The sequence below is a fragment of the Chironomus tepperi genome, unplaced genomic scaffold, assembly GCF_022539635.2.
Source record: "Chironomus tepperi strain 1889 unplaced genomic scaffold, CSIRO-AGI_Ctep_v1 contig_376, whole genome shotgun sequence".
Lineage (NCBI taxonomy): Eukaryota > Metazoa > Arthropoda > Insecta > Diptera > Chironomidae > Chironomus > Chironomus tepperi.
Genome location: NW_027226498.1, coordinates 2,533,699 through 2,557,452, shown reverse-complemented (window position 1 = coordinate 2,557,452; position 23,754 = coordinate 2,533,699). Strand labels below are relative to the sequence as shown.

The following is a 23,754-nucleotide window of genomic DNA, read 5'->3' as shown; positions in this document are numbered from 1 at the left end:
TTAAACTTCTTTTCATACAAAAATAAATTCAGGAGAAGAATTTACTCAAATTCCCTAACATTTCAAATTTAATGGGTGGCAATGGGTGTGCGCCTCAGTCTAGCAAGAAATTAAGTAAGTAATGCACTATTAAAACTAATAACCTTTCATGAGTATGATGAATTTGAGTAATTCACTATTCATCTAACGATAATTTAATTTGACATTACATTCCCATGAAATGAAATTAGATTTTCAGACATTTTTATATTGATAGCTGTATGTTGAATATTGAAATAAAAATTCCGGGTTTAATTTGAATCTTTTCACAAAATTGATTTTATTTGCCTTAAAATTTGTTTTATAAATAATTTAAATAACGACTTGAAAATGTGAGAAAAACTGTATCTGCTATGAAAAATCAAAGAGAAATGTCACGAAAGAAATTAATTTCCCTTTTTTGTGAATTAATGTGTAGTAGTTTCTTGTTGTAGTTACTAACATTATTCTTGATGTATGTTTTTTGCAGTAAGATCTAGTACTGCTTAATTTCTTCATTTACATAATGAACATTGGCAACTATTAATTATAGTTGCAATGACTATGAAAAATTATGGTAAATTCAATTCATACTTATCGCATGACTATGTGCGATAAATTGAATTTCTAAATAAAATATTAGATTTATTTTTCTTCATTCTATTTGTCTTTTAATTAAAAAATTAATTAACGTCTAAATTCCTTAATGACGTAAATTCATCCATGCATCATATTGCAAAGATTTTTTTTTTGTGTATTTGTAATTGAGTAATATAAATAAGTTGTGTATTTTTTTTGAATGATACGAGAGAGAAAAGTTAAAAGAAAAAGCCAAGAGCCAACAACACACGAAGGATGGCAGTTTGTGTGCATGAATAAAATAAAATTGATTGAATTTGTAAGCTGATTTCTTAATTTAGAAGCATTTTCTGTGAACAATGCCTGGGCCAGATTCATCGTATTCTTGTTTGCTGATCCACATTTGTTGGAAGGTTGAGAGTGATGCCAAGATTGAACCTCCGATCCAGACGGAGTATTTACGTTCTGGTGGAGCAATGATCTTGATCTTGATTGTTGATGGAGCCAAGGCAGTAATTTCCTTTTGCATACGATCAGCAATACCTGGGTACATTGTGGTACCTCCAGAAAGAACAGTGTTGGCATACAAGTCCTTACGGATATCAACATCACACTTCATGATTGATTGATAGACAGTCTCGTGGATACCGCATGATTCCATACCCAAGAATGATGGTTGGAAGAGAGCTTCTGGGCAACGGAAACGTTCGTTACCGATTGTGATGACTTGTCCATCAGGCAATTCATATGACTTTTCGAGTGAAGTTGAGGCAGCAGCTGTTGCCATTTCTTGTTCAAAGTCCAAAGCAACATAGCACAATTTTTCCTTGATATCACGAACGATTTCACGTTCAGCTGTGGTTGTGAATGAGTATCCACGTTCAGTAAGGATCTTCATCAAATAGTCAGTCAAGTCACGACCAGCCAAGTCAAGACGAAGGATGGCATGTGGAAGAGCATAACCTTCATAAATTGGAACAGTGTGTGAAACACCATCACCAGAGTCCAAGACAATACCAGTGGTACGACCGGAAGCGTAGAGTGAGAGAACAGCTTGGATGGCAACATACATGGCTGGTGAGTTGAATGTTTCAAACATAATTTGTGTCATCTTCTCACGGTTAGCCTTTGGGTTCAATGGAGCTTCTGTGAGGAGAACTGGATGTTCTTCTGGTGCAACACGGAGTTCATTGTAGAATGTGTGATGCCAGATCTTTTCCATATCATCCCAGTTGGTAATGATACCATGTTCAATTGGGTATTTCAATGTAAGAATACCACGTTTGCTTTGTGCTTCATCACCGACATATGAGTCCTTTTGACCCATACCGACCATTACACCTTGGTGACGTGGACGTCCAACAATTGATGGGAAGACAGCACGTGGTGCATCATCACCAGCGAAACCGGCCTTGCACATTCCTGATCCATTGTCAACAACGAGTGCTCCAGCGTCTTCGTCACACATTTTGTTAGTTTAATTTAAAATACTATAGAGGAAAAAGAAATCGAAACAAAAATTGAGTTGGATTACACAAAGAAATTTGTCTTTAAAGCCAAATAAAAGCCTTTTGCTGTCATTTCCGATTGACATTAATATAATTTACAAACACAAAGAAAGGAAACACTTGAAATATTAATGCTAAGCGATAATCCACGAAAATTCCTTTCTAATCTCTAGACTTTCATCCATAAATCACTCTGAATTGGACGTTTAGATGAATAAATTTTGTTCCTTATGTTTCGTGCTACACATTATTATTCCCTTTTTTGTATTCTCAAACTTTCTTTTCTTTTCTTTGCGTTTAGTTTATCACAAAAGCAGTTCCATATATTCTTATATGATTTTATTTGCTAATAATTTTTTACAAACTCACATTAATGAACAAGAAGAATTGAAATCGCGAATTGTAAATGGCACAAAGCGCAAAACTACAATGCTTAGAAAATTCAAATTTGCTAGGACTTTTATATGGGATTCTCGAGGCTCTAATTCACGAAATTCTCTCATTCTCACTAAAACAATCAAAAATTAAAACCTATAAAAATTTTAGACAGCATAAATTTCTGTCAAAGTGTTCAAAATGCAAAAAAAAAATAAATAAGAGCAAAGATGCAAGGAAGTCTGAGTTAATTAATAAAAGCAGTGAGTGTATAGGAATCACAATATGTTACATTCTCAAACAGCGGTTTTGTGTATTTATTGTAATGATTCTTCAGAGAGTAATATGCAGCATCTTATAAGAAGAGAAGAAAAGAAGAAATTGTAAAAGTTAAGTTTTCCCAATATTTTTGCAATGCATCGTTTTTTTTCCAAGCTGTGGATGTTTACTGATTCTCAAAGTATTTGGTAATATTGCAATATTAGTATATTGATAAACTACTTATTGAATCTGAAATAATTGAATAGGATCAAATAAAAAGTCAATGTTTCATCAATTAATCATTCAAAATTTTGGAATGTAAATCAACAATGCTTATTTATTAATAAGTTTAATTAAAGAATCCTCACGGATTTAATTTAATAACAACGGTGTTTATTCTACAGTGTTCAGAAACAGACTAATATTTATATGAAGGGGACTAACAACTAATTTAAGTTGCTAATATAATTTGAATATTAAACGACAGTTAATATATTCTCAACAAATGCTGTCTAAACGATTGTTGATCAGAATTGATTTTAATTGCCGAAACAGTGCACTTCCCTTGATTTAATCTTTTTATTTCAATTTATAGAAAAAAGAAGAGAAAAATTCTTTATAGACATGTACTGTGTATGCATTTTTCGAAAAGAAAAATAAAAACCTACAAAACAGCAGTAGCAACACCAACATCAGCATTGGAGAAAGAATCTTAAAAATTCATGAGTTAGAGGAGAAATACTGAACATGTGTATTGTTGCTAATGAAAACATGGGCTGTTCAATGATACTGATATTGTCTCCTGCTATTGTAATGCATATATATTTTGAAATAATTCGTGAAGTATAATAAATTGTCGATGAATGCATGTTGCAACCGCCCCTGACATAAACGCATAAATCCTCACATTTTCAATTTCAATTCACAAATCTTTTCTCTTTTCTTTTTTTCAATTATTCTTTTTCATTCTTCTTTTATTAAGCATATATAAATGTGTGGTTGTCAAGATGTGTAAGATCTATGAAGATAGATGACAATTCTCCCAGACAATTTGTAGAGAGTATACAGTAAGTACGAGGAAAAGTACAAAAAAAAATTTAATTAGAGGGTTTCAGATTTTAACTGCACCTCCTTAAATGGATCGATGGTTATAAATATTTTATGAAAATAATTCTCCTCTCTCTTTTGTACATTTAGAGAAAATTGCAATACATGCTTAAATTTTACCTATATGTATGCAGAACAATAGACAAAAATTAAATTTTTTTACATATGAGCGACATTAAAATTTCGATGTGAGAGACGACAATAAAATAAAATTATATTTTTTTCAGTTCTTGTGATCAAACCATTTAAGGACACTCGATACAGTAGACGACACATGTAAAAAAATTTCAATTCATGTCAAGCTAGCTATTTTTAATATGTTTGACATACGAAATAAAATAAGAAGTTTTTTTAATAGCGTCGATGATTAGAACATGGCACAAACAATGTTGTTCAATTTATTCGCTCACACTTGTTCGTTACAAAAATTTTCATATTTTGCTGAATTTAGATTACGAATGGCGTTGATTAATGTTTGTGATTCATTTGTAACACAAATTTTATAGTTGTTCGGCAATTTCCCCAGTGCGATGGAATATTCTATAAACATATTATTCAATTTAGTAATTAATGATTTTGATGGTGGACTTGTTGAATAATTTCCCATAAATAAAATTAAGAGTACATCATATAATGACTCTACGAATGGAATATAAATAAATAGGGGCTCATGGTTGCTAATTGTATACAAAATTACCATTTACAGCTAGATCAAAATTTCTATCCTCAAAAATAAATTCATCTCCACTAAAAATAAAATTTGATTTCATTTTGTTTTGTTGAAAAATATTTTGTACAATTTTGGTACATTCATCCTAAAAATAAAGTCATGAAGTAATAAATAGAAAAAAAATTTGATGTAACAAAACCTTTGTAGCGCAAGTATCTTCACCTGTTGTTGTTACGACTACTTTAGTGCTAAATTTTCTTTTCAAATTTTCGTCAATGAGCTTAATTGCCTGTATCCTTCGTTCAATTTTAGGAACTATTTACAAAGTAAAATTAGAAGTTAGTTTTTGAACAAGCTGTGACTACATTAACGGTCGTATTCCTAACAGACAATGAGCTTACTTACCTAAATGAGCGTGCTTATGAGTATACTCAATAAATAAAGTTGATCATGCTTTATTTTGTTAGCATACTCATGCGTGTTCCTTGTCTGTTCGGGTATGACTAAATATGAACTTACTATTTTTATACAAATTAGAGCACTCTTCCAACTTTGCGAAACTTCTATCATCAACATATGTTGATATTAAATATTTGTGATTAAAGGTATTAAAAGTATAGTCAATGAGCTTCATGTCATGTTGTTCTTTAATAAACTGACAATATGCAAATTGTTGTTTCTCGTTGACTTCATAATCATTCGCTGAAGTCTATACAAAACTTATTGATATAGCTTTGTTATTTTATCACTTTCACATGTTGTTTCACTTTCTTGTTCAAATCCTCTTCCTTCAAATATTGTCCCATCAAGTGCTTTCAAATTTTCACGTATGTCATCATAGTCCGGATATGCAGATTGTTGTTGCTCATTTATAAATTGATATGATTCCTCCGTATCGTATTGACTTGTGGATGTAGTGAGAAGAATTATTTTATTTACAGGTGGAATTAATTTGAATTTTCCAGCAATGGGAAAAGAATCGCTGGTTATCCAATTCTTTCGTTTTACAAGTTTATGATTGTTGACAGGCGGCAATGGAGTAGTAGTATCATATAGCGTTGTTGAATTAGAACCAATTTTCTCAGTCGTTGTTGTTGACGAGAATTCTTCATACTGTTCTTTTTTCATCGAACCATAAATTAAGAACGATATTGCGACAGTGAGAATCAAAATGAGACAAATTATTGATATAAGAAATGCTTTGTTTTGCATAAGTGTGGCGATTTTTTTTCTATCAACTAACATATATTTCAATGGGATTTCCTCGCAATGTTGTGTTATCATATCATTTACTGTTTGAGAAACTGGCTTATCAATGGCAATGTCCTTTTTTTCATTCGCTTGATTTTGTGAAATTGTAAATAACGATAAGAAATTAAAGTTTAAATGTGATGAAAATTACAAACCTCCAACAATCACAACGTTATCAAAACGTAAATTGTACTGTATATTATTCTGCTCTTTTGTTTCACTCTCTAGACTTGCTGCAGCTGATAATCTTTGATTTTTACGATACTCGTGAGCTTGAATTTCTAACTCTGCAAAATTACTTGGAACTGTTGATTCAGTAAACATTGAGATGGAATCAAAAGACAGATATGGATTCAATTGATCTGAATCTATTTGGGATGCATAGTTGTTATTAATTTTTTCTCGAGATGATTGATCCATGATCTTATGATCACAATAATTTTCATTATATTCAAATGCAGATTTGTATGCTGAAACACTCATTTTGACATCGAAATCTTTTAAAAATTTAACAGTTACTTAAGAATACGTTCGTCATCGATAACTCAATCGATACTGATCTTCAAAATATGTATAAACTTTTGAAGTGTGATTACAATCAATGCTGAAAAAGCTTTTACAAATAAATTCATTTAACACTTAACACGATAATATTGAAGAAAAACAAATTATAAAAATATTTACTCATATGACAGTGGTGGCCAACCTGTGATAATTTTTTTTAGAAATGTCATGAATCGTATGCCGTGTGCGGTTTCAGACGACTAACTATCAAGGTGTGCTGCGGAAAATAAAAGGTTGACCAACACTGACTTATGATAACATGCAAAATATGTGTGTAAGTATCTTGTGCTTACCATCAACTTACCATACAACTTATTATAAAAAGTTTTAATTGTATTTAGGTTTTCAATAATAATGTATGTTTAATAGCTTTGTACGAGGCAGCATTGTTATGATTATACTTTTTCTTCTTAATTATACTTTTATGAAGAATGAATACAAAGTATAGAAATGGTTAGAACTTATAATTTGATAACGCATTTTCCTTTACGATCTTTGATAAGTTTTGCTTAATAAAATATTCATTAGATATTGATTTTCCAAGGTTTTCTAAACTCCTGTTATCAATGACTTATATAAATTAGTATAAATAAGTTTGAATTCTACCTGAAAAACTTTTTTTATTCATTTGCATAATCGTTGCTAATTATTAAGTGCTAACAACAGGGCTAACAAGCATATTACATAACAAATTTTGCTTCATTTAATCGGAATGGATTATTGAATAAATTGATTGTGATATAAAAATTAATAACAAAAGTTTTAATTGGAAATTATACTTTGATTAGCTTTATTAATTTAGGGATAATGAGTAATCAGAGTATAATCGATTAAGGAATACATATGTATGTGTATAGTTTGGTGGTTAAATTGCATCAAATACACCACAACACCACCTCCCCCTTAACTACACCTCTGCTTTTTGTCATACACAATTAAACATCTTTAAGTGAATAATTCGAAATTTAAAGCTAGTAGCACTAAAAAGGAGGAAATAAACTTTAACCATATGTTTTGAAAAGAATGGTGAAGTATCAGTCATATTTTCATAATTCATTGATTGGGTTAAGGATGTAAAAATACAATGGCAAATTTATATATCACAATAAAATCTGAGAAATAAGTTCTGGATGCTTCACTTTATTGCTTTGATTTTATTTCTTTCAATTTAGTGCTCATTTTATTTTCGTTACTTCATCCATATTAAAATTGAAATTTATATTTCTTCATTTTATTCTTTTATTATATGAACATACACAAATGTCATTGAATAGTCTGCATGCAAAAGAAAACAAAATAGAAACTCTTATGAATTCAACGAAAAAGAATAATATCGCAAAGGAGAATTTCTAAAGAAAAAGTTTATATTCTATATCTAGGTATCTCAATAGAACGTAATTGCATGCATACTGATTGAAACTAGTTGTTGCATTTATTTCCATTTTCATTTACTCACACCATGCTAGGAGCATAAAGAGAAGAGCAAACGTAATCATGTCGATATAAAGTGATAGAGACATTTGTTGCTATAAAAATTTTGAATATAGATTGTTTCAGCACATAAAATGACTTTGATTCTAATTTTGAAATCAAAATAGTTTTCTATCATTGATTTCATTCACCGCCTTGAGGATATTTGCTCACATACATGATCACATGCATGCCCATTCCAAAAGTACCAATACGTGAGGAATAAAAAAAATCCAATAAATTTTTAATGTCTACAACAATTTCCATTTGAAACAAAGCAGTGAACTGAACGAAAAAAAAGAAGAGTTTTTTTTTAGATAAAGGAACAACATGCTGCATAATATTTATTTATGAGAGATCGTCACATAAAAATGCGCAATTTGCATATCAAAAAAATTATATTCAGCAGCAAAAAACTCAACAATGTGGTGCACAACTACACAACATTATGTTATGGAATTGAGAAATAGAGTTGATTTTGCGGAAGTGGAGTATGAGAATGGTAGAGTACCATGTGGATATTAAAACATCAAAAAGAAGAAAATGTGCAGGCACATACATAAATTCAAGCACCACTGCTGATGCCGATGATGACGATTATTATAATAATGTTGAGTGTAAAAATTGCATTTGAGGAGTGAATTTTTATATTTTTAGGGTAAATTTAATTTTACGAAACAAGAGTGGCATTAATGGCATTGAGGCACGGAAGCTAACATACTTGAATGTATTTCAATCCACAATAGGAGTCGAAGTGGCTCGGTGGCGGATTGGTTTGGGATGCTGGTACATATTTGTAGGCTTCAGGCAGTAATGCCGTGGATTCTCAATGATCTGAATAGCTAAAAAAAATTTAAATTCCCAATATTCAAGTATTACTCGTACGACACATTTACACATTATCCATATATTTAGATGGGTCGCATGAGTTTTTACATAACAATTTCATAATTATATGATGAAGTGAGATTAAAAAGAAAGAACACCATCTGCCTGATGGATTTTCTTTCGCTTACAGACTCCAACAATGTCGCGTCGGAAAAATTCACTTAATGAAATTTAATTACGATATTCAACGCATCGTCATTAAATATTCATCAACTCTAACAGCTTCATCATCGTAATCATCATCATCGTCGTCATTTTCTATGTGAGTAGAACGAGAAAATTTTCTTTTTATTCATCTTGATGCAAAAATAAATCTGATTCTATGAGAATATTTGTGCAGTGCAGTGGTGACAAAACGACGAGTAAGGAGAAAGAAGAAGCAATAGAAAAGATGAATTATTAATAGAGGAATTAATAAACATGAAAATAAATGAATTTTTACAAGCATTATTTACATTCATGCCGTTCTGTCATGCCTTTTTCGATGCCTTAAGCATTTTCATACTCATTTAGGAAAGCGCTTTGTGGTTTATATTAATTATCTTGCAGAGCATGGTGTGAAAATTAAGTGATAAAGCTGCTTGTTTATGTGAATTAATTTGATGTTATGTTATTTTAATGCATGAAGCTTTTTGACATGAACGAGAGGATTGGGAATGCAAAGTCTATGAGTTTCGGTGAATTTGTTCCGGATCTATGTTCAAATATGAATGACAGTACTTCAGAAATAAAGCATTAGTTGGAATTATGTTCGATTTGATTTGATCTCATTTGATTTATTGCTATCTTAGGACGTTTAGCCGCTTTCACATGACTTGATATGAGGATGCTTTACCAACATTATTAAAGAAAACTAGTTCGAAATAAAAAAGAACTTGAAGAAATTTGTGTAGAAAATTTAAAGCTTACATTTTTGTATTGTATTCGAAAGAAAAAAAGAATTTTCTAAAAGCTCTTAATGTGAATCACGATAGTCAACAAAGGATTTAAAGTTTGAACGCTTTATGTGTGAACAATAATATTTGACGGAATATTTTCCATGTCTGTATAATTCTGAAAATTAAATTTAAATATTTAAAACTTTTACTTTTACAGATTTTAATAGAAACAAATGATGGGCTGTGAAAAATTAAGAGGATTTAAGTCAAAGGCGTATTTGGTCCCGCTTTCAAATCCTACCATATTTTTGAAAATTCTTTGAAATTTTTTTACCAGAAACCCTTGAAAATTGAAGATCGTTTTGGTTTTAAGTGTCAAACACCACTCCGTCTCCCTGAATACGCTCCTAGACACACCTAAAAACTCGAACGAATTATTAAAAATCGAGGAAAATCAACTTGAGTGAAATCGTTTGTATGAGATCAATAAACTTTTCTTAGAACTTGAGTTAGTAATTTGATTAAGTTCGTTTCAAATTTTTTTGGATAAAAGTGATTTTGATGTATAATTAATGTAATTTCTTTGTAAAGCATGATTGAAGAAGAAAAAAACTTGTGGCTCGAATAATAAATAAAATGAAAAACTCTCAAAGCATTATTTTCTTTTCCTTTGAAGTCTTATTTTATTCCCTTTTAATCTTAATTTAAAAAAATCTTATGTAATGATAGAAATATTTTCCTTAAAAAAGTGTTGTTCAATCTATGATCTCATTTTAAACGTCAAAACGTGTCGGAGTTGTTGTTGATCTTATGGGTTTTTTTCTGGGGAGTATTCTCATCACTTTCGCCTTATTAATTTCATGCTCTTCATGTAGATAAAGTTGTGCATATATACTATTTTTATAAGTATTACTTTGATTCATTATTTATGCAATATTTCATTTATTTAATTTATTTGTTTCAAAAAAGTTTAAAACATTATCAAGAAATAAAAAGTAAGCAAAAAACGTCATTAAAACCTATTTTATGTTTATATATTTTGAGAGAATGAAAGAACTATTTAAAAAATTCTGACTTTTTCTTTAATATATTTCTTCTAATATTGAAGATGGGCAGTATCTAACCTTAGTGTCCATAAGCTGAATTTTTAAGCCAGCATCCTAACAAACTTATCATTTGGATTTATATAATCTCAAAAGTATTAAGGACAAGCCATTTTTTTTCAAGCCATGGCACTAAATGGTATTCTATTTATGGGAGTTGGGCAGTGAAAATATATTCAAGTTGTTGTCCTGAAAAATATTTATAGTAGTAGTTGTTGCTGTTATTATTGCTGCTGTTCTTAGCATCTTTTAACACACACCAGCCAAAGAAAAGTAAAGAAAAAAGGCAGTTTATACATAACTTATTTATGTGAACAAAAACCTTATTATAGAGAAAGCGCCAAATAATGTCAAATAAAGAATAAAATATAGATAGAATGAAAATAAAATCAAACAAACTGAATTCTAAGAAATAATAAAAAAATTGAAAAAATATTAGAGTTATTATTACGTAGTACGATGTTATTTGGTTTTCTGTTTACAGAATAAATTTCATGCCTTACTAAAAGACAATTCCAAAAAACAAAGAGATTGATTTGTTTGATTTAAACTAAAAAAAGTTTTAATTTGATGTTGTAGTTGTTGATATTGATATTTTATCCTTCCTTAAAAACGTATGTGTGATATCATATGAAAATTATGTGTTTTTTTTTTGCAGAGTAATAAAAAGAAAGTCGGATGATTCTGGGCTCGTTCGTTGATTGTTCGTCGTTATAAAGTAAATGTTTCGCTGATAAACATAATCGTTGTAATAAATTATGAATTTCAGTTAATTTAGAAACATTTTCTGTGAACAATTCCTGGGCCAGATTCATCATATTCTTGTTTGCTGATCCACATGGTCTGGAAGGTTGAGAGTGATGCCAAGATTGAACCTCCGATCCAGACGGAGTATTTACGTTCTGGTGGAGCAATGATCTTGATCTTGATTGTTGATGGGGCGAGTGATGTGATTTCTTTTTGCATACGATCAGCAATACCTGGGTACATTGTGGTACCACCTGACAAGACTGAGTTGGCATACAAGTCCTTACGGATATCAACATCACACTTCATGATTGAATTGTAAACTGTTTCATGGACACCACATGATTCCATTCCCAAGAATGATGGTTGGAAGAGAGCTTCTGGGCAACGGAAACGTTCGTTACCGATTGTGATGACTTGTCCATCAGGCAATTCATATGACTTTTCGAGTGATGTTGAGGCTGAGGCTGTTTGCATTTCCTGCTCAAAGTCCAAGGCAACATAGCACAATTTCTCCTTGATATCACGAACGATTTCACGTTCAGCTGTGGTTGTGAATGAGTATCCACGTTCAGTTAAGATTTTCATGAGGTAATCAGTCAAATCGCGACCAGCTAAGTCCAAACGAGTAATGGCATGTGGAAGAGCATAACCTTCATAAATTGGAACAGTGTGTGAAACACCATCTCCAGAGTCCAAGACAATACCAGTGGTACGACCGGAAGCGTAGAGTGAGAGGACAGCTTGGATTGCAACATATCTGTAAAGCGAGACAAATATGTAAATTTCAGTTGATTGTAATTAGATAATAAATCACGTAGACTAGAATGAGAGTTCATATAAATAACTTACACAGCTGGGGCAGCAAATGTTTCAAACATAATTTGTGTCATCTTCTCACGGTTGGTCTTTGGATTCAATGGAGCTTCTGTGAGGAGAACTGGATGTTCTTCTGGTGCAACACGGAGTTCATTGTAGAATGTGTGATGCCAGATCTTTTCCATATCATCCCAGTTGGTAATGATACCATGTTCAATTGGGTATTTCAATGTAAGAATACCACGTTTGCTTTGTGCTTCATCACCGACATAGGCATCCTTTTGACCCATACCGACCATCACACCTTGGTGACGTGGGCGACCAACAATTGATGGGAAGACAGCACGTGGTGCATCATCTCCAGCAAAACCAGCTTTGCACATACCTGATCCATTGTCAATGACAAGTGCTCCTGCATCATCATCACACATTTTGGCTGTTTGTTATTATTTGTTCTAGATTTTTAGGTGAGAAAATTTTATTGTAGGATTTATCTTTTAAGTCTAACTTTTGTTATCACCATGAGACAAAATGGAGAAAAATTGATTTTGGTAAAAAAATGTTGGCTTAAAGTTTTTTGTTCTGTCTTTATATAAGCAATGGAAATCTATTGTATACATTAAAGAAAGGTCTTCTTAAATATCAATTTTCCTTCCTCCTATCTGATTATATCATCAAAATGACTCTGAAGTTTTGTACTTTAACGAATATTTGAAGAAGTTACTGAGCTCTATAGTCATAAAATATTTAAGTAATAAGACTAGATGATATTATGTCCACATCCTTACAAAATTATGTATCCGTGGATATCCGATTATTACTATTGCCTTGAGCAAATTTCCTTGCTAATTATGTCTAAAATATTTTTTCTGATTCTTCATATCCTTTCATAAGTTATAATCTCCTTTCCTATGATTTATCTTGACAAATCCTCAACTAATGTATTTTAGTTCCATTAATTATAATAAAGCTATTAAGTCATTAAGTCAATAAACTATTTCCCGCTAGAATTCCTATGACTAAATTTAGTTACATTGCAATTAGTCTCGATTCGATTACGAATTGATGAATTTCAGCGTTAATCTAATTTTAAAAATTTTTGTAATTCTATTTTCTTTTCTCTCTCACACTCGCGATTGTGTCAACGTCTCGATCTGAATATGTCAATTATCGAAAGTGCATTTCAGATTATTTATGAGATTGACTTATAAGGAAATTTCTAAAAATATCAATGCAAGTTGATCCATCCTCTTCTTATAAAAATATTAAAAATTGCCGAAAGGTAATTTCTAGACAGTAATCGGTTCTTAAATTTTTTCTTCTTCTATTTTCACATAAAAAATTGAGTTTTTTCTTCTATGATAATCCACTTTAATCCTTGAAATTATTTCCTGTTGTCGGCAAAACTTTTTTTTTAATCCTTTAACATTTCTCTCTTCATGATTAGTTCAATCTTTATGATGAAATGTCTTTTTTCGTCTCCAAAACATTTTCCATGTGCTTTATTACGTAATTTTAAATTTTGTCAATTTTGTAGTTCCAATATTTCTTTTTATGAAAAATATTAATCCAATTGACTCAAGTCAGTAGGATATAAGTCTTTTTCAGTTTTTCACAAATTTTTCACTTAGTTTTCCTTTAATTTTCAATTTGATAATCCACCAAAATTTCAATTTTTCTCCATTTTTGCATAATATTTTTCATGTCTTAATAAATTATTTTTCATGGCATATCACTTAATAAAAGAATTTTTTCACTAACCCTTTTACAACAGAAAACTATAAAATATAAATTAAAGAAGAATGAAGTGTCCCGGGCGCTTCACTAATTCCTAATGTTTAATGCTGGTCCTTAGCTGGTTACTAAGCTTGTAACAAAGTGAACACCTCAAATTTATTCGTTTTCACTTTATATATGGTGGAATGATCGCGAAGCCGATACCATTACATTCAAATTCATAGAAATGCGTTCCTTCTAAGGATCGATTGCATGTGTAATGTCTTCAACATTTCGCTATTCTGTCTTTATACTTTGTTGTGGGCTTCTTCGGGTGTTTCAAATGCACATGGTGTGAGACACCCGAAAAAATTCTATTCAATTTGTGCATTAATGTGTGAAAATCATTGTATTGTTCCGTCGTAATGATAATAAAGAAGAGAGAGAATTCACGAATTGGAAAGCGATCATTCAGTTGGTCCATGAGAATAATTTTTCATTTCTTTTTAAAAGGAAATTTTCCTTCGTCATCATTAAATGTTAAATAATGATAAGTCATAACACATCTGCTTTTGTTGATGCCAATTTTCCTTTTTCGGTAAGAAACAAATTCTCGCTATTTTAGTTAATTGCATTTGAATTAGATTTTTAATCTATATTTTCATCTTCATTTGTGTGTAATTATCGGCGTCAGTATTTGCACACACATTGATTAACGGCGCTAATCAATCACGTTCTTCATAGTAGTAAACCTTTCTTTTTTTTCTTTTATTTTTTAATCCATTTTATTATATTCGTGAATGAATGAATTAGATTTCTCAATAAATGGAATGCTCTGAGGAATTTCTGAATGTAAATAAAATCATGAGTACATAATGTAAATGACTGAATGTGATTAGTCGATTAATTAATTAGCTTTAAATTTCATTAATTTTATTTTATTATGCATTCACGCCATTTTATTTCAATTAAAGCTATTTGAGTTAAGTGTTCAAGAATTTACGCTAGTATTGCTATAAAAATTAATTATTTTATAACTCATAAGTACTTTAAAATGCTTTAAAATGACAATATAATTGCGCTTCATTAATTTTAGATCTAAAAAAATTAACGGTTTTGAAATATTCAAACGAATTCGCTCTGCTTTCTAAAATTTCATAACGATTCGAATCGATTCGTTAAAAAATTATTTACGATACTTAAGTAATACATTATGAGTGGATTGATATTTGACTATATATTTCCATAATAAATGCTATTAAACTAATCTATTAATAAATTGAAATTGATCATCGATTATAAAATATCATCAAAGTAACGTTTGTCGAAATTTTAAACGTTTTTATCCATATAATTTTTAGATTTTGTCTGCAGGTATGTTTTTTGATTTATTTGGACTGGTTGTTTGGTAGATATTTAACAGCTTAGATAACATATAATACTCTAGCATAAAGAAATTAACTGTAAAATCTAGACTAGAAAACAAAAACATTGGATTGCACAAAAAAATATTGTTTTCTTTTTGAAAATTTTACGTTTCATGATCAACGGGGCAATCAGCTATTAATCAGAAAGAAATTTTCAGTAAACTGAACGAGTCGATGTTCTGCGTTTAAAAATAATTAATTTGATTTTTCGTGTCTGATTTATCAGCATTGAAAATTTGAGCAGTAGTAATCGAAAGAGAATAGTATATTTTAGTGAATTATAATATTTGGAAGCAGGGAAAAGTGCTTCGGAGTACATTTTCAAGAAAATCATAAAGTATAGATCGTTTTCAAGGTCCTTTTATGACTTTAATTCATATAATAGAAGGTAAATGTCATTAAACATCATGTAATTGTCAAAAATCAGTCGTCCAGATTGTAATTATCATTGATTGAAAGGTTCCTGAATTTTTTTCAATCATTTTAATGCGCAAAATCGAAAACTTTAAAAAAATCTATTAAATATTTTTTATTGTAATTTATTGCAACTATTATGAAACTGTCTTGCTGAACTGATTTTTGCCAACTCATTAACGTTATCGCACTATCTACATGCTCAGATTTCGAATCAAATACAAACAGCCATAAAATTTTCAATCGAGAAAATGATAGAAATAAAAAGAAAAGTTCAGGCTTAATATGTATGCATGTATGTAGAGAGTGAGAACGATGAAAAAACGTGTCTCACGTAATTCTAAATAACCAAAAATAGACAAGAAATACCAAAATTATCAATATTATCACTGTCAATTGCAGAAAGCTTCGATCAGCTAGTATTTCGCTACAATCTTACCGATTCGAAACAGTGCATGATTTCAGAGCCATCAAATCAGTTGAGTCATAGGTAAGAAATACATGACGTCCACAAATTCATTAATTCCTCTCTTTTTTTTCTCATCATCCAGGACTTCAAAATTTTCAAGCAATAGACATCGGAAATTGCAACCATTTAGAAAAACGCCGTGAATTAGTTCGGTCGCGAATTGAAGGGATCTTAAAGAGTCAAATTAAATCCCTATCAACGAGTGCATAATCAAAGAAAAATCAAAATTCTTTTTGTTGTGGAATTGTCATATTGAAATCTTTTTTCTCCTTAAATTTAATCCAATTCTGAATTATATCAAAATTTGTGTAACTACACGTCCATCAACACTTTCATTATTCATTTTATTTTTGAATTTTCCACCCCAAATCTATCCATTTCTTTGACCACAAATGATTTTTGTCAAAAATCGCCACAATAAGTTACAGTCGACGAATCAACAGCTTTTCAATAGTAGGATTGAGCTAAAGACATAAGAAGACATTTTTCTGTTCTTAACTCTCTCTCTATTTTTTGCAACTAAATCTCCATATCAACATTCATTACAATAATTACACACGTACACACACACAATCAGAGGAAGTGAATTGAAATTTGAAGACATTTTGCTTTAAAGAATTGCTCAATTTGATTGCCTGGATTGAGAGGCAAATAAAAAGAAAAGAAATATTTTCATGATTTGACAAAGCTGCAATATTTCTGCAATTTATAGTCAATCACAAATACTGCACACAAAGTTTTTGAAGGTAAATTTCTCATTGCTTTCCAAATAAATTGACTTTTAATCCATACTGTATTCCATTTAATCCCATTTTTTCAGCTTTTAATGCACTTACGCAAATATTCCGAAATATAAAATATACGACATCAAGTCACCAGCAAAAAAGATTATCGACCAAAAAATAAAATCAAAAAGATATTTCGTACATCAGTAAATTACTAAAGGCAACATCATGGGAACTTTAAATGTCAATCGTAATGTTACTGACCTTTATTATCGTTACAAAATGCCCCGAATTTGTGCCAAAGTTGAGGGCAAAGGAAATGGAATTAAAACTGTCATCGTGAACATGGCAGAAGTTGCTAAGGCATTAAATCGTCCAGCAACATATCCAACTAAATATTTTGGATGCGAACTTGGAGCTCAAACTCAATTTGATCATAAGAATGAGCGCTTTATCGTCAATGGATCGCATGATGCCTCCAAATTGCAAGATTTGCTTGACGGATTCATCCGAAAATACGTTTTGTGTCCAGAATGCGACAACCCTGAAACAGACTTGACTGTTGTCGCTAAGAAAGAAACCATTTCGCAAAGCTGTAAGGCTTGTGGTTATCATGGATTAATAAAAGTTCAGCATAAAGTTAATACTTTTATTTTGAAAAATCCACCAACTCAAAATCCAGCTCAGCAAGGTGCATCCTTGACTGAAGGAAAGCGTTCCAAACGTTCCAAGAAAGCTGATGGTAGCGATTCTCAAAACACTAATGGCGATCAATCTAAAGATTCTGATGATTTCAATAACAGCAAAGTCTCTGTAAGTTCTCTTTAAAGCATTTGTCAAATAAAATTAAACTAATTTTATCATCAATTTAAGGGCAATAATGATGACGACGATGATGATGATGGACAATGGGCAACAGAAGTAAGCGAAGAAGCAGTTCGTGCTCGTATGCAAGATTTATCAGAAGGTGCAAAGAATATCACCATTTCTGAAGATACTGAAAAGACCGAAAAGCAACGTATGGACATGTTTTATGAATATGTCAAGAAACGACGTGACGCTGGCGATTTGGATAATATTCAAGTGCATAAGGAAGTTCATAATGAAGCTAAACGTTTGGAAGTTAATCAGAAATCTCCATTAATTCTTGCTGAATTGCTTTTCTCTGCTAACTTAGTCAGTGATATAAAGAAGCATCGTGGCCTATTGCTACGTTTCACTCATGAAGATGAAAAAGCCCAAAAATATTTGTTGGGCGGCGTTGAACAAGTTATTGCATTGCATGCTGCAAAGTTGATGGATAAAGTTGCAATTATTTTGAAACTATTCTACGATACAGATTTATTGGATGAGAAAATCATTTTGGATTGGGCATCTAAAGTTAGCAAAAAGTATGTATCAAAAGATGTGGCAAGCCAAATTCATGAAAAGGCAGCACCATTCATTAAATGGTTAAAAGAAGCTGAAGAGGAATCGGAAGATTCTGAAGAGGATGATGATGATATTGTTGGCTTTGATGATCGTGCTAAAATGGATTCGTTGAAAAACAATGTGGTTAAACCAACTGTTAAGCCAATTGTTCACGACGATGATGATGGAGAAGAGCTTGACATTGATAATATTTAAATATATGGCATATTTTTTTTCTTCAATTATTTACACATGCATACTTTACACTTTATAATTATTAATATTTGTCGCTAATATCAATATACTGAATTATCAATATTTCTTATTCCTGCGGGGTTTATGCTTTTTATGCTCATTATTTGAACTGATTGAAATTTTGTCCATTTTTTTTTTGATTCTTTTATATTTTGTGGAGAAAATAAGTCATACATGTTGAAAATTGAGGATTGATGAAAATTGTTTATTGGATTAATCTGGATACAATAAAAATACATATTTGGAAGCATAAAATTAATGTTTTTCTTATTACAGCTCGACTGGAAGCATTGCTAATGCCTGATCAACGTGACTTTTTGCTATCGTTTTCTTCTTGTTTTGTGCTGCATATCCAAAAGCTTCCTTTGCTAAAGTTTTTATGAACATTTCTGTTGTTTTTGTTATAAGAAAGACTGCTTCTCCATTGACAAGTTTAACATCTGGATCTAATTTAATTATGTGCTTAACTTTTGCTAAAGGCAAGTTTGTAAGTCTGTCCTGTGTATTTGTTTTAACTTTGTTTTTATTGGTATTTTCTGTTTTGTCTAAAAGATTAAATTTTGTTAATTTTTTTATGTGCTTTAATTTTGATTATATACCTTTTTCTGTTTCATCTGTTTCCATAAAATTTTCCTCCTCTGTCTCGTCAATATCCTCATTGATTTGGGTCTCATGGTCTTCAGATTCTTTAATTAATTCATCATCATTTATTTGTGTTTCATAATCTTCAGAATTTGTCACAATTTCGTTTGTATTTTTATCACTAATTATTTCATCGCTTTGCATCAACTCCTCCGTATTGAAAAGTTCCAATGAATGCACAATATCATCGTTCGTTTCACTCATTTTTAATTAAATACAGATTCAAGAGCAAATCAAAACATTCAGTTATGCTAAAATTTTGAGAATTTCCCGCGCTATTTTTTAGCATATTTTTTGCTAAAAAATTTAAAAATCTTTTGTTTGCACGCCGTTAATAATAGTTGCTGATTTTAATGTTTTTTTGCTAATATATGGTTAATTGATGCATTTTCAATCACCGACTTAGCTGCAAAATATCATACAAGTATTGAAGAATAAATTTATCTAGTATGAGAAATGGTCGAAAAGGAAAATAATACGTCGAAACAAAAGCGTAAAAACGTAAACATGCTGAAAATGGAAGCAAATAAAGAAATATTGAATTTAAAGCCGATAACAGCGGAGATGAACATATTATCTCGATCAGATGGAAGTGTTATAATCACACAAGGTAAGCTATTATCAGTTCCTGTGATATTCTTGCTGATTTAAGTGCAAAATTTAAATTTAGGAGATTCATCGTGTATTGTTAATGTTAATGGTCCGACTGAAGTGGTATCAATGGCTAATATGGACATGAATAAAGCATACATGGAAGTGTCGTATCGTCCAAGATGTGGAATTCCAGGAGTTAATGAAAGATACAAGGAAAAGATTATCAAGAATATCTGTGAAACAGTTATTTTAACAGCTCTGTATCCAAAAAGTCAAATAAACATCCAGATTCAAGAAATGGATGATGGATCAGGGGTAACTATTTCAAGGAATTATATTTCAATCGTTGTATGATTAGTAATATTGTTAATATTTTAGATTTTTGCTTGTGTGATAAATGCCTGTAATGTAGCTTTATTAAATAGTGGAATTGAAATGAGGAGCACAATGGCAGCAGTTCACTGTGTATTAAATGATAAAGACGATCTCATCGTAGATCCAATAGATTATTCAGAGGATACACCTACATTTTCGAGAATACAAAAAGCAGTGAGAAACTCAAAATATAAGGCTGATTTCACCTTTGTCTTTGAAAGCATAAAGGAATCGGTGATATCAGTAAATACGAATGGAACATTCACAATTCATCAATATAACAATGCTCAGAAATTATGCAAGGAAGCAAGTAAAAAAATATTTGAATTTTATTGTGACTTAGCCAGAAAATATGCAAATATAATCTAATAAACTGTTTTATAAACGATCAAAAAAAACTACATTTTCTCAATAAAATAAGTCCGACAAAGTAAACAGCAGTATACAGGTTCATTCAACTTTGTAAAAAATTTAAAAAAATCACTAATGATCTAAAAAATATGACAATTTATACCTAAAATACAAAGCACCACGGGCAGATTGCGAATTCTTATCACTTGATCTCTTTTTTTAATCCACAAGAAAATAAAAAGGAAGCATTATTCTTTTAAAATAATATACTTATAGCAAGTACTATTTCACATGACGACAACATGAATTGAATTGAAAAAGATTGAAGGAGGGAGAGGAACTGAAACAATAAAATTGCTAACTGGCATAAAATGTTGCGTTTTTTGTATTTTTGCCGAAATCATCAGAAAGAAATCGTTAATCTTATGTAAAGTATATATTTACAGGCAACTGAACTGCAATCAAATGAGGAAAAAAAATATCCAACCAAAGAATATTTTGCATTATTGCTTGGCCATTCTACTTGCCAGTATTAGTAATGAGAGTATTTTTCTTTATAAGCCAGCCTTCCCAACTGCAATAACGTTCATTTGAGATTTGAATAATATTTATTGTACATAGTTGAAAACCCCTTATGATAAAAACTATTCAGTCTGTTTTTGAACTCGGATAAATAAACATCTAATTAGTTTATAAATCAGCGAGGAAATCGTTTTAATTAAACTATATTTACCACAATTGCAAAAGCATTAAGTCATTCAAAAACAACAGTTCTAGATATTCTGCTTTCATATTGGATTATTTTTTGAAATTATTACACAAAGGAATTGCTGTACATAATTCAAATGAGGAAAGACGGTTAAATATCAATGAAATTTTTTCCTCGACCAAGCCCATTATTTTTTAAGAGGAGCAGAAAAAAAATCTTTCAATATTCATCTCTTTATTCTTTGTTTAAATGAATTCTGGTAGCATTGAATGAAATTAACAATGGTCGTTTTACTGATGACATGGTTAACTTTTTATTTCTTTTTTTCTTCCCTTCCTCTCCAATTCGATATTTTCGATAAATATTGAGAGAGCGGCAATTCAATCGCTGTTCTTCATTCATGTTCGCAATTGAAGCATTTTTATGTATAAAAGTTTTAAAAATCAGATAAAAAATCATTGCGGCTTTTTTTCATATATCCAAACATATATAAATGCTTGCTTGCTTCTCTTTTGTCTGAATAGAATCGTCTGATTAAGTACATATAAATAAAAGTCAATTTTGTAAAATAAATCGAATAATAATCAAAACTGAAAAGCTCTGTACTGCAATTTATTATTATAGAGCAAGAAATGAAAAAGATCCACTCTGCATCACAATTACATGCGATTGTTGATGCAATTGCCATCATTTGCATACATTTCAATGTGGTTATTAATTTTACGTTTTTAATTAGGTTGATAATGATATATTTATGTGGAATAATTAAAAATATACAAATGTATTCATGCCTTTTTTTAACAATTCAATATTTAATTGATAATTTTCCATTATCCAGCTTCAAACTTTTAACGCAACAAAAAATTTAAACAAATTTTAGCTTTAATTTCTTTTAATTTTCGGGGTGAAGACAAAATCAAATTTCTCATGGTGCCAACATGAGAAAGAACGAGGAAACTGTTTGGTTCGCGCCTGATAACTGGTGACAAAAGATTCGAGATAGTTAAACATGCTGTATACCTAGGGTCAATTATTAGCAGCAATTTTAACACATCAATGAAGATTAAGCGAAGAGTTTTGGCAGCACAGCGTGCATTTTATGCAGTTAGACGTCGTGTCAAGAAGAATACCCAGATGTGCCAAGCTAACTTGACGTCTATTTTACCAGTAGCAATTAAGCCTTTAATATTGATAATTGACAAAGAGGATACAGTGATAGAGCAACTTTTAAACGTCAGCTGAGAGAAGCCATGGAACATAGATGATCTGCACGGCTGTCAATGTCGATCGAGTTTAAATTTTTAAAAGCTTTTAAAATCAAATAAACGTACGATGATCTACAGAGCATTGAAAACAAACAAAAAATTAATTTAATTAGGTTAATATTATAAGTTGAAAAGACCTAAATTTTCGATGTCAAAAATATTTTTGATTTATTTTGACAACTCATAAGAACTTGCCACACATAAATTTTTATGCATTTCACATTTTCTCTTGCACTTCAGAACATGCCGATCACAAAAAAGACAACAAAATTCGCATTTCACATTGAGAATTTTTTTTCTTCTTTCTCTTCTATCCTAAAAATTTCTTTTCCTGTCTTTTTGTTAGCACTTTGCACATGATAAGCAATAAAATAAAATATTTTATACAAATAAAAAACTAGGACGTTTGTGGAATTGACAGAAATATTGAAACTTGTAAATGCGAAACCTCAAATTGACTTGACGAATCAAGCGAAATGAAAGCTGTCTTAAATATTTCACATTTGCACTTGCAGCTTTAATTTGCTTGTGAATTGACGATACACATGATGTTCAATATAGATTTTAAGCAGTTGTTTCCTTCTGAAAGTTTTATGTCAATTTCATATGTACGATTTGTGAGTTATTTAATTCCAAAATATTTTGAAAGATGTGAAATTTTTTGGTTCGCCTTTTAAAGTACCTCAAATGGCACAAGTTTCTCATGTCATCCAGGTGGCGGCCACATGGCAACATGAATATGTTACTTGGATTGAGCACTACGAGAGTTGTAAGACAAAAATTAAATAAATTAATTAAATCATTTTATAGCTAATGCAGAATAGTCATTCTAATAGAACGGTTCAGTTCCGCTGCTGGCATTGAAGGCTCCAGCATTTCATTTGAAAATTAGATTTTTAATTTTTTAAAGAGATTCCAGACATTTCATGACCCTGTAAATCATGAAGAGAAGTATCAATGTAGAAAAGAACGCAAAAGTCACTAACATTCCGTATTGACAGAAGTTCTCAAAGGATAGTACCGACCTTAGAGCTGAAGGATAAAAGGATACATTCTCTCGACGCGGTAATGAGGTTACGTGTGCTCGATTCAGTCAAGATGTTGAAATACAGGCGTATACCTGTATAGTGGTAGTTTTCCATTCATGAAAGTACAATTATTATA

General features: G+C 30.8%; 6 protein-coding genes across 7 annotated transcripts; 2 read left to right on the top strand and 4 right to left on the bottom strand.

Annotated features, from left to right (window-relative positions):
* Positions 1–919: 919 nt before the first annotated feature.
* LOC139095797 (actin, indirect flight muscle) lies at positions 920–2,065 on the bottom strand. The gene has a single exon (XM_070647267.1). It carries the CDS (start codon positions 2,063–2,065, stop codon positions 935–937), a length of 1,131 nt encoding a protein of 376 aa, XP_070503368.1. The 3' UTR covers positions 920–934.
* Positions 2,066–3,136: 1,071 nt separating this feature from the next.
* Positions 3,137–6,306, bottom strand: LOC139095798 (uncharacterized). Its single transcript, XM_070647269.1, has 4 exons — positions 5,925–6,306; positions 5,038–5,858; positions 4,718–4,833; positions 3,137–4,663 (listed from the first exon to the last, which is right to left on the bottom strand). The coding sequence occupies exons 1-2, from the start codon at positions 6,250–6,252 to the stop codon at positions 5,239–5,241; spliced, it is 948 nt and encodes a 315-aa protein (XP_070503370.1). The 5' UTR covers positions 6,253–6,306; the 3' UTR covers positions 3,137–4,663; positions 4,718–4,833; positions 5,038–5,238.
* Positions 6,307–11,431: 5,125 nt separating this feature from the next.
* Positions 11,432–12,669, bottom strand: LOC139095867 (actin, muscle-type A2-like). Its single transcript, XM_070647406.1, has 2 exons — positions 12,272–12,669; positions 11,432–12,179 (listed from the first exon to the last, which is right to left on the bottom strand). Exons 1-2 carry the CDS (start codon positions 12,667–12,669, stop codon positions 11,447–11,449), a joined length of 1,131 nt encoding a protein of 376 aa, XP_070503507.1. The 3' UTR covers positions 11,432–11,446.
* Positions 12,670–15,518: 2,849 nt separating this feature from the next.
* Positions 15,519–18,909, top strand: eIF5 (eukaryotic translation initiation factor 5). 2 transcript variants are annotated; one of them, XM_070647493.1, is made up of 5 exons: positions 15,519–15,769; positions 16,198–16,273; positions 16,347–17,010; positions 17,085–17,802; positions 17,863–18,909. In XM_070647493.1, exons 4-5 carry the CDS (start codon positions 17,218–17,220, stop codon positions 18,613–18,615), a joined length of 1,338 nt encoding a protein of 445 aa, XP_070503594.1. In that variant the 5' UTR covers positions 15,519–15,769; positions 16,198–16,273; positions 16,347–17,010; positions 17,085–17,217; the 3' UTR covers positions 18,616–18,909. The 2 variants fall into 2 exon arrangements, with proteins under 2 accessions (XP_070503594.1, XP_070503593.1); XM_070647492.1 differs by having other exon boundaries at positions 16,198–16,285.
* On the bottom strand, positions 18,846–19,548 carry PolE4 (DNA polymerase epsilon subunit 4). The gene is made up of 2 exons (XM_070647494.1): positions 19,254–19,548; positions 18,846–19,199 (listed from the first exon to the last, which is right to left on the bottom strand). The coding sequence occupies exons 1-2, from the start codon at positions 19,498–19,500 to the stop codon at positions 18,925–18,927; spliced, it is 522 nt and encodes a 173-aa protein (XP_070503595.1). The 5' UTR covers positions 19,501–19,548; the 3' UTR covers positions 18,846–18,924.
* Positions 19,549–19,687: 139 nt separating this feature from the next.
* Positions 19,688–20,657, top strand: Rrp46 (exosome complex component Rrp46). The gene is made up of 3 exons (XM_070647747.1): positions 19,688–19,906; positions 19,967–20,205; positions 20,269–20,657. Exons 1-3 carry the CDS (start codon positions 19,753–19,755, stop codon positions 20,632–20,634), a joined length of 759 nt encoding a protein of 252 aa, XP_070503848.1. The 5' UTR covers positions 19,688–19,752; the 3' UTR covers positions 20,635–20,657.
* Positions 20,658–23,754: the final 3,097 nt, after the last annotated feature.

Bases quoted from the DNA above. Each gene is read 5' to 3' on its own strand.
- LOC139095797 (XM_070647267.1), bottom strand. From the start codon at position 2,065: ATGTGTGACGAAGACGCTGGAGCACTCGTTGTTGACAATGGATCAGGA.
- Rrp46 (XM_070647747.1), top strand. From the start codon at position 19,753: ATGGTCGAAAAGGAAAATAATACGTCGAAACAAAAGCGTAAAAACGTA. The intron at 19,907-19,966 runs GTAAGCTATTAT...ATTTAAATTTAG, and splicing joins AAGTGTTATAATCACACAAG to GAGATTCATCGTGTATTGTT. The intron at 20,206-20,268 runs GTAACTATTTCA...TTAATATTTTAG, and splicing joins AAATGGATGATGGATCAGGG to ATTTTTGCTTGTGTGATAAA.
- LOC139095867 (XM_070647406.1), bottom strand. From the start codon at position 12,669: ATGTGTGATGATGATGCAGGAGCACTTGTCATTGACAATGGATCAGGT. The intron at 12,180-12,271 runs GTAAGTTATTTA...CTCGCTTTACAG, and splicing joins ACATTTGCTGCCCCAGCTGT to ATATGTTGCAATCCAAGCTG.
- PolE4 (XM_070647494.1), bottom strand. From the start codon at position 19,500: ATGAGTGAAACGAACGATGATATTGTGCATTCATTGGAACTTTTCAAT. The intron at 19,200-19,253 runs GTATATAATCAA...TTAATCTTTTAG, and splicing joins AACAGATGAAACAGAAAAAG to ACAAAACAGAAAATACCAAT.
- LOC139095798 (XM_070647269.1), bottom strand. From the start codon at position 6,252: ATGAGTGTTTCAGCATACAAATCTGCATTTGAATATAATGAAAATTAT. The intron at 5,859-5,924 runs GTTTGTAATTTT...CACAAAATCAAG, and splicing joins TAACGTTGTGATTGTTGGAG to CGAATGAAAAAAAGGACATT.
- eIF5 (XM_070647493.1), top strand. From the start codon at position 17,218: ATGGGAACTTTAAATGTCAATCGTAATGTTACTGACCTTTATTATCGT. The intron at 17,803-17,862 runs GTAAGTTCTCTT...CATCAATTTAAG, and splicing joins TCAATAACAGCAAAGTCTCT to GGCAATAATGATGACGACGA.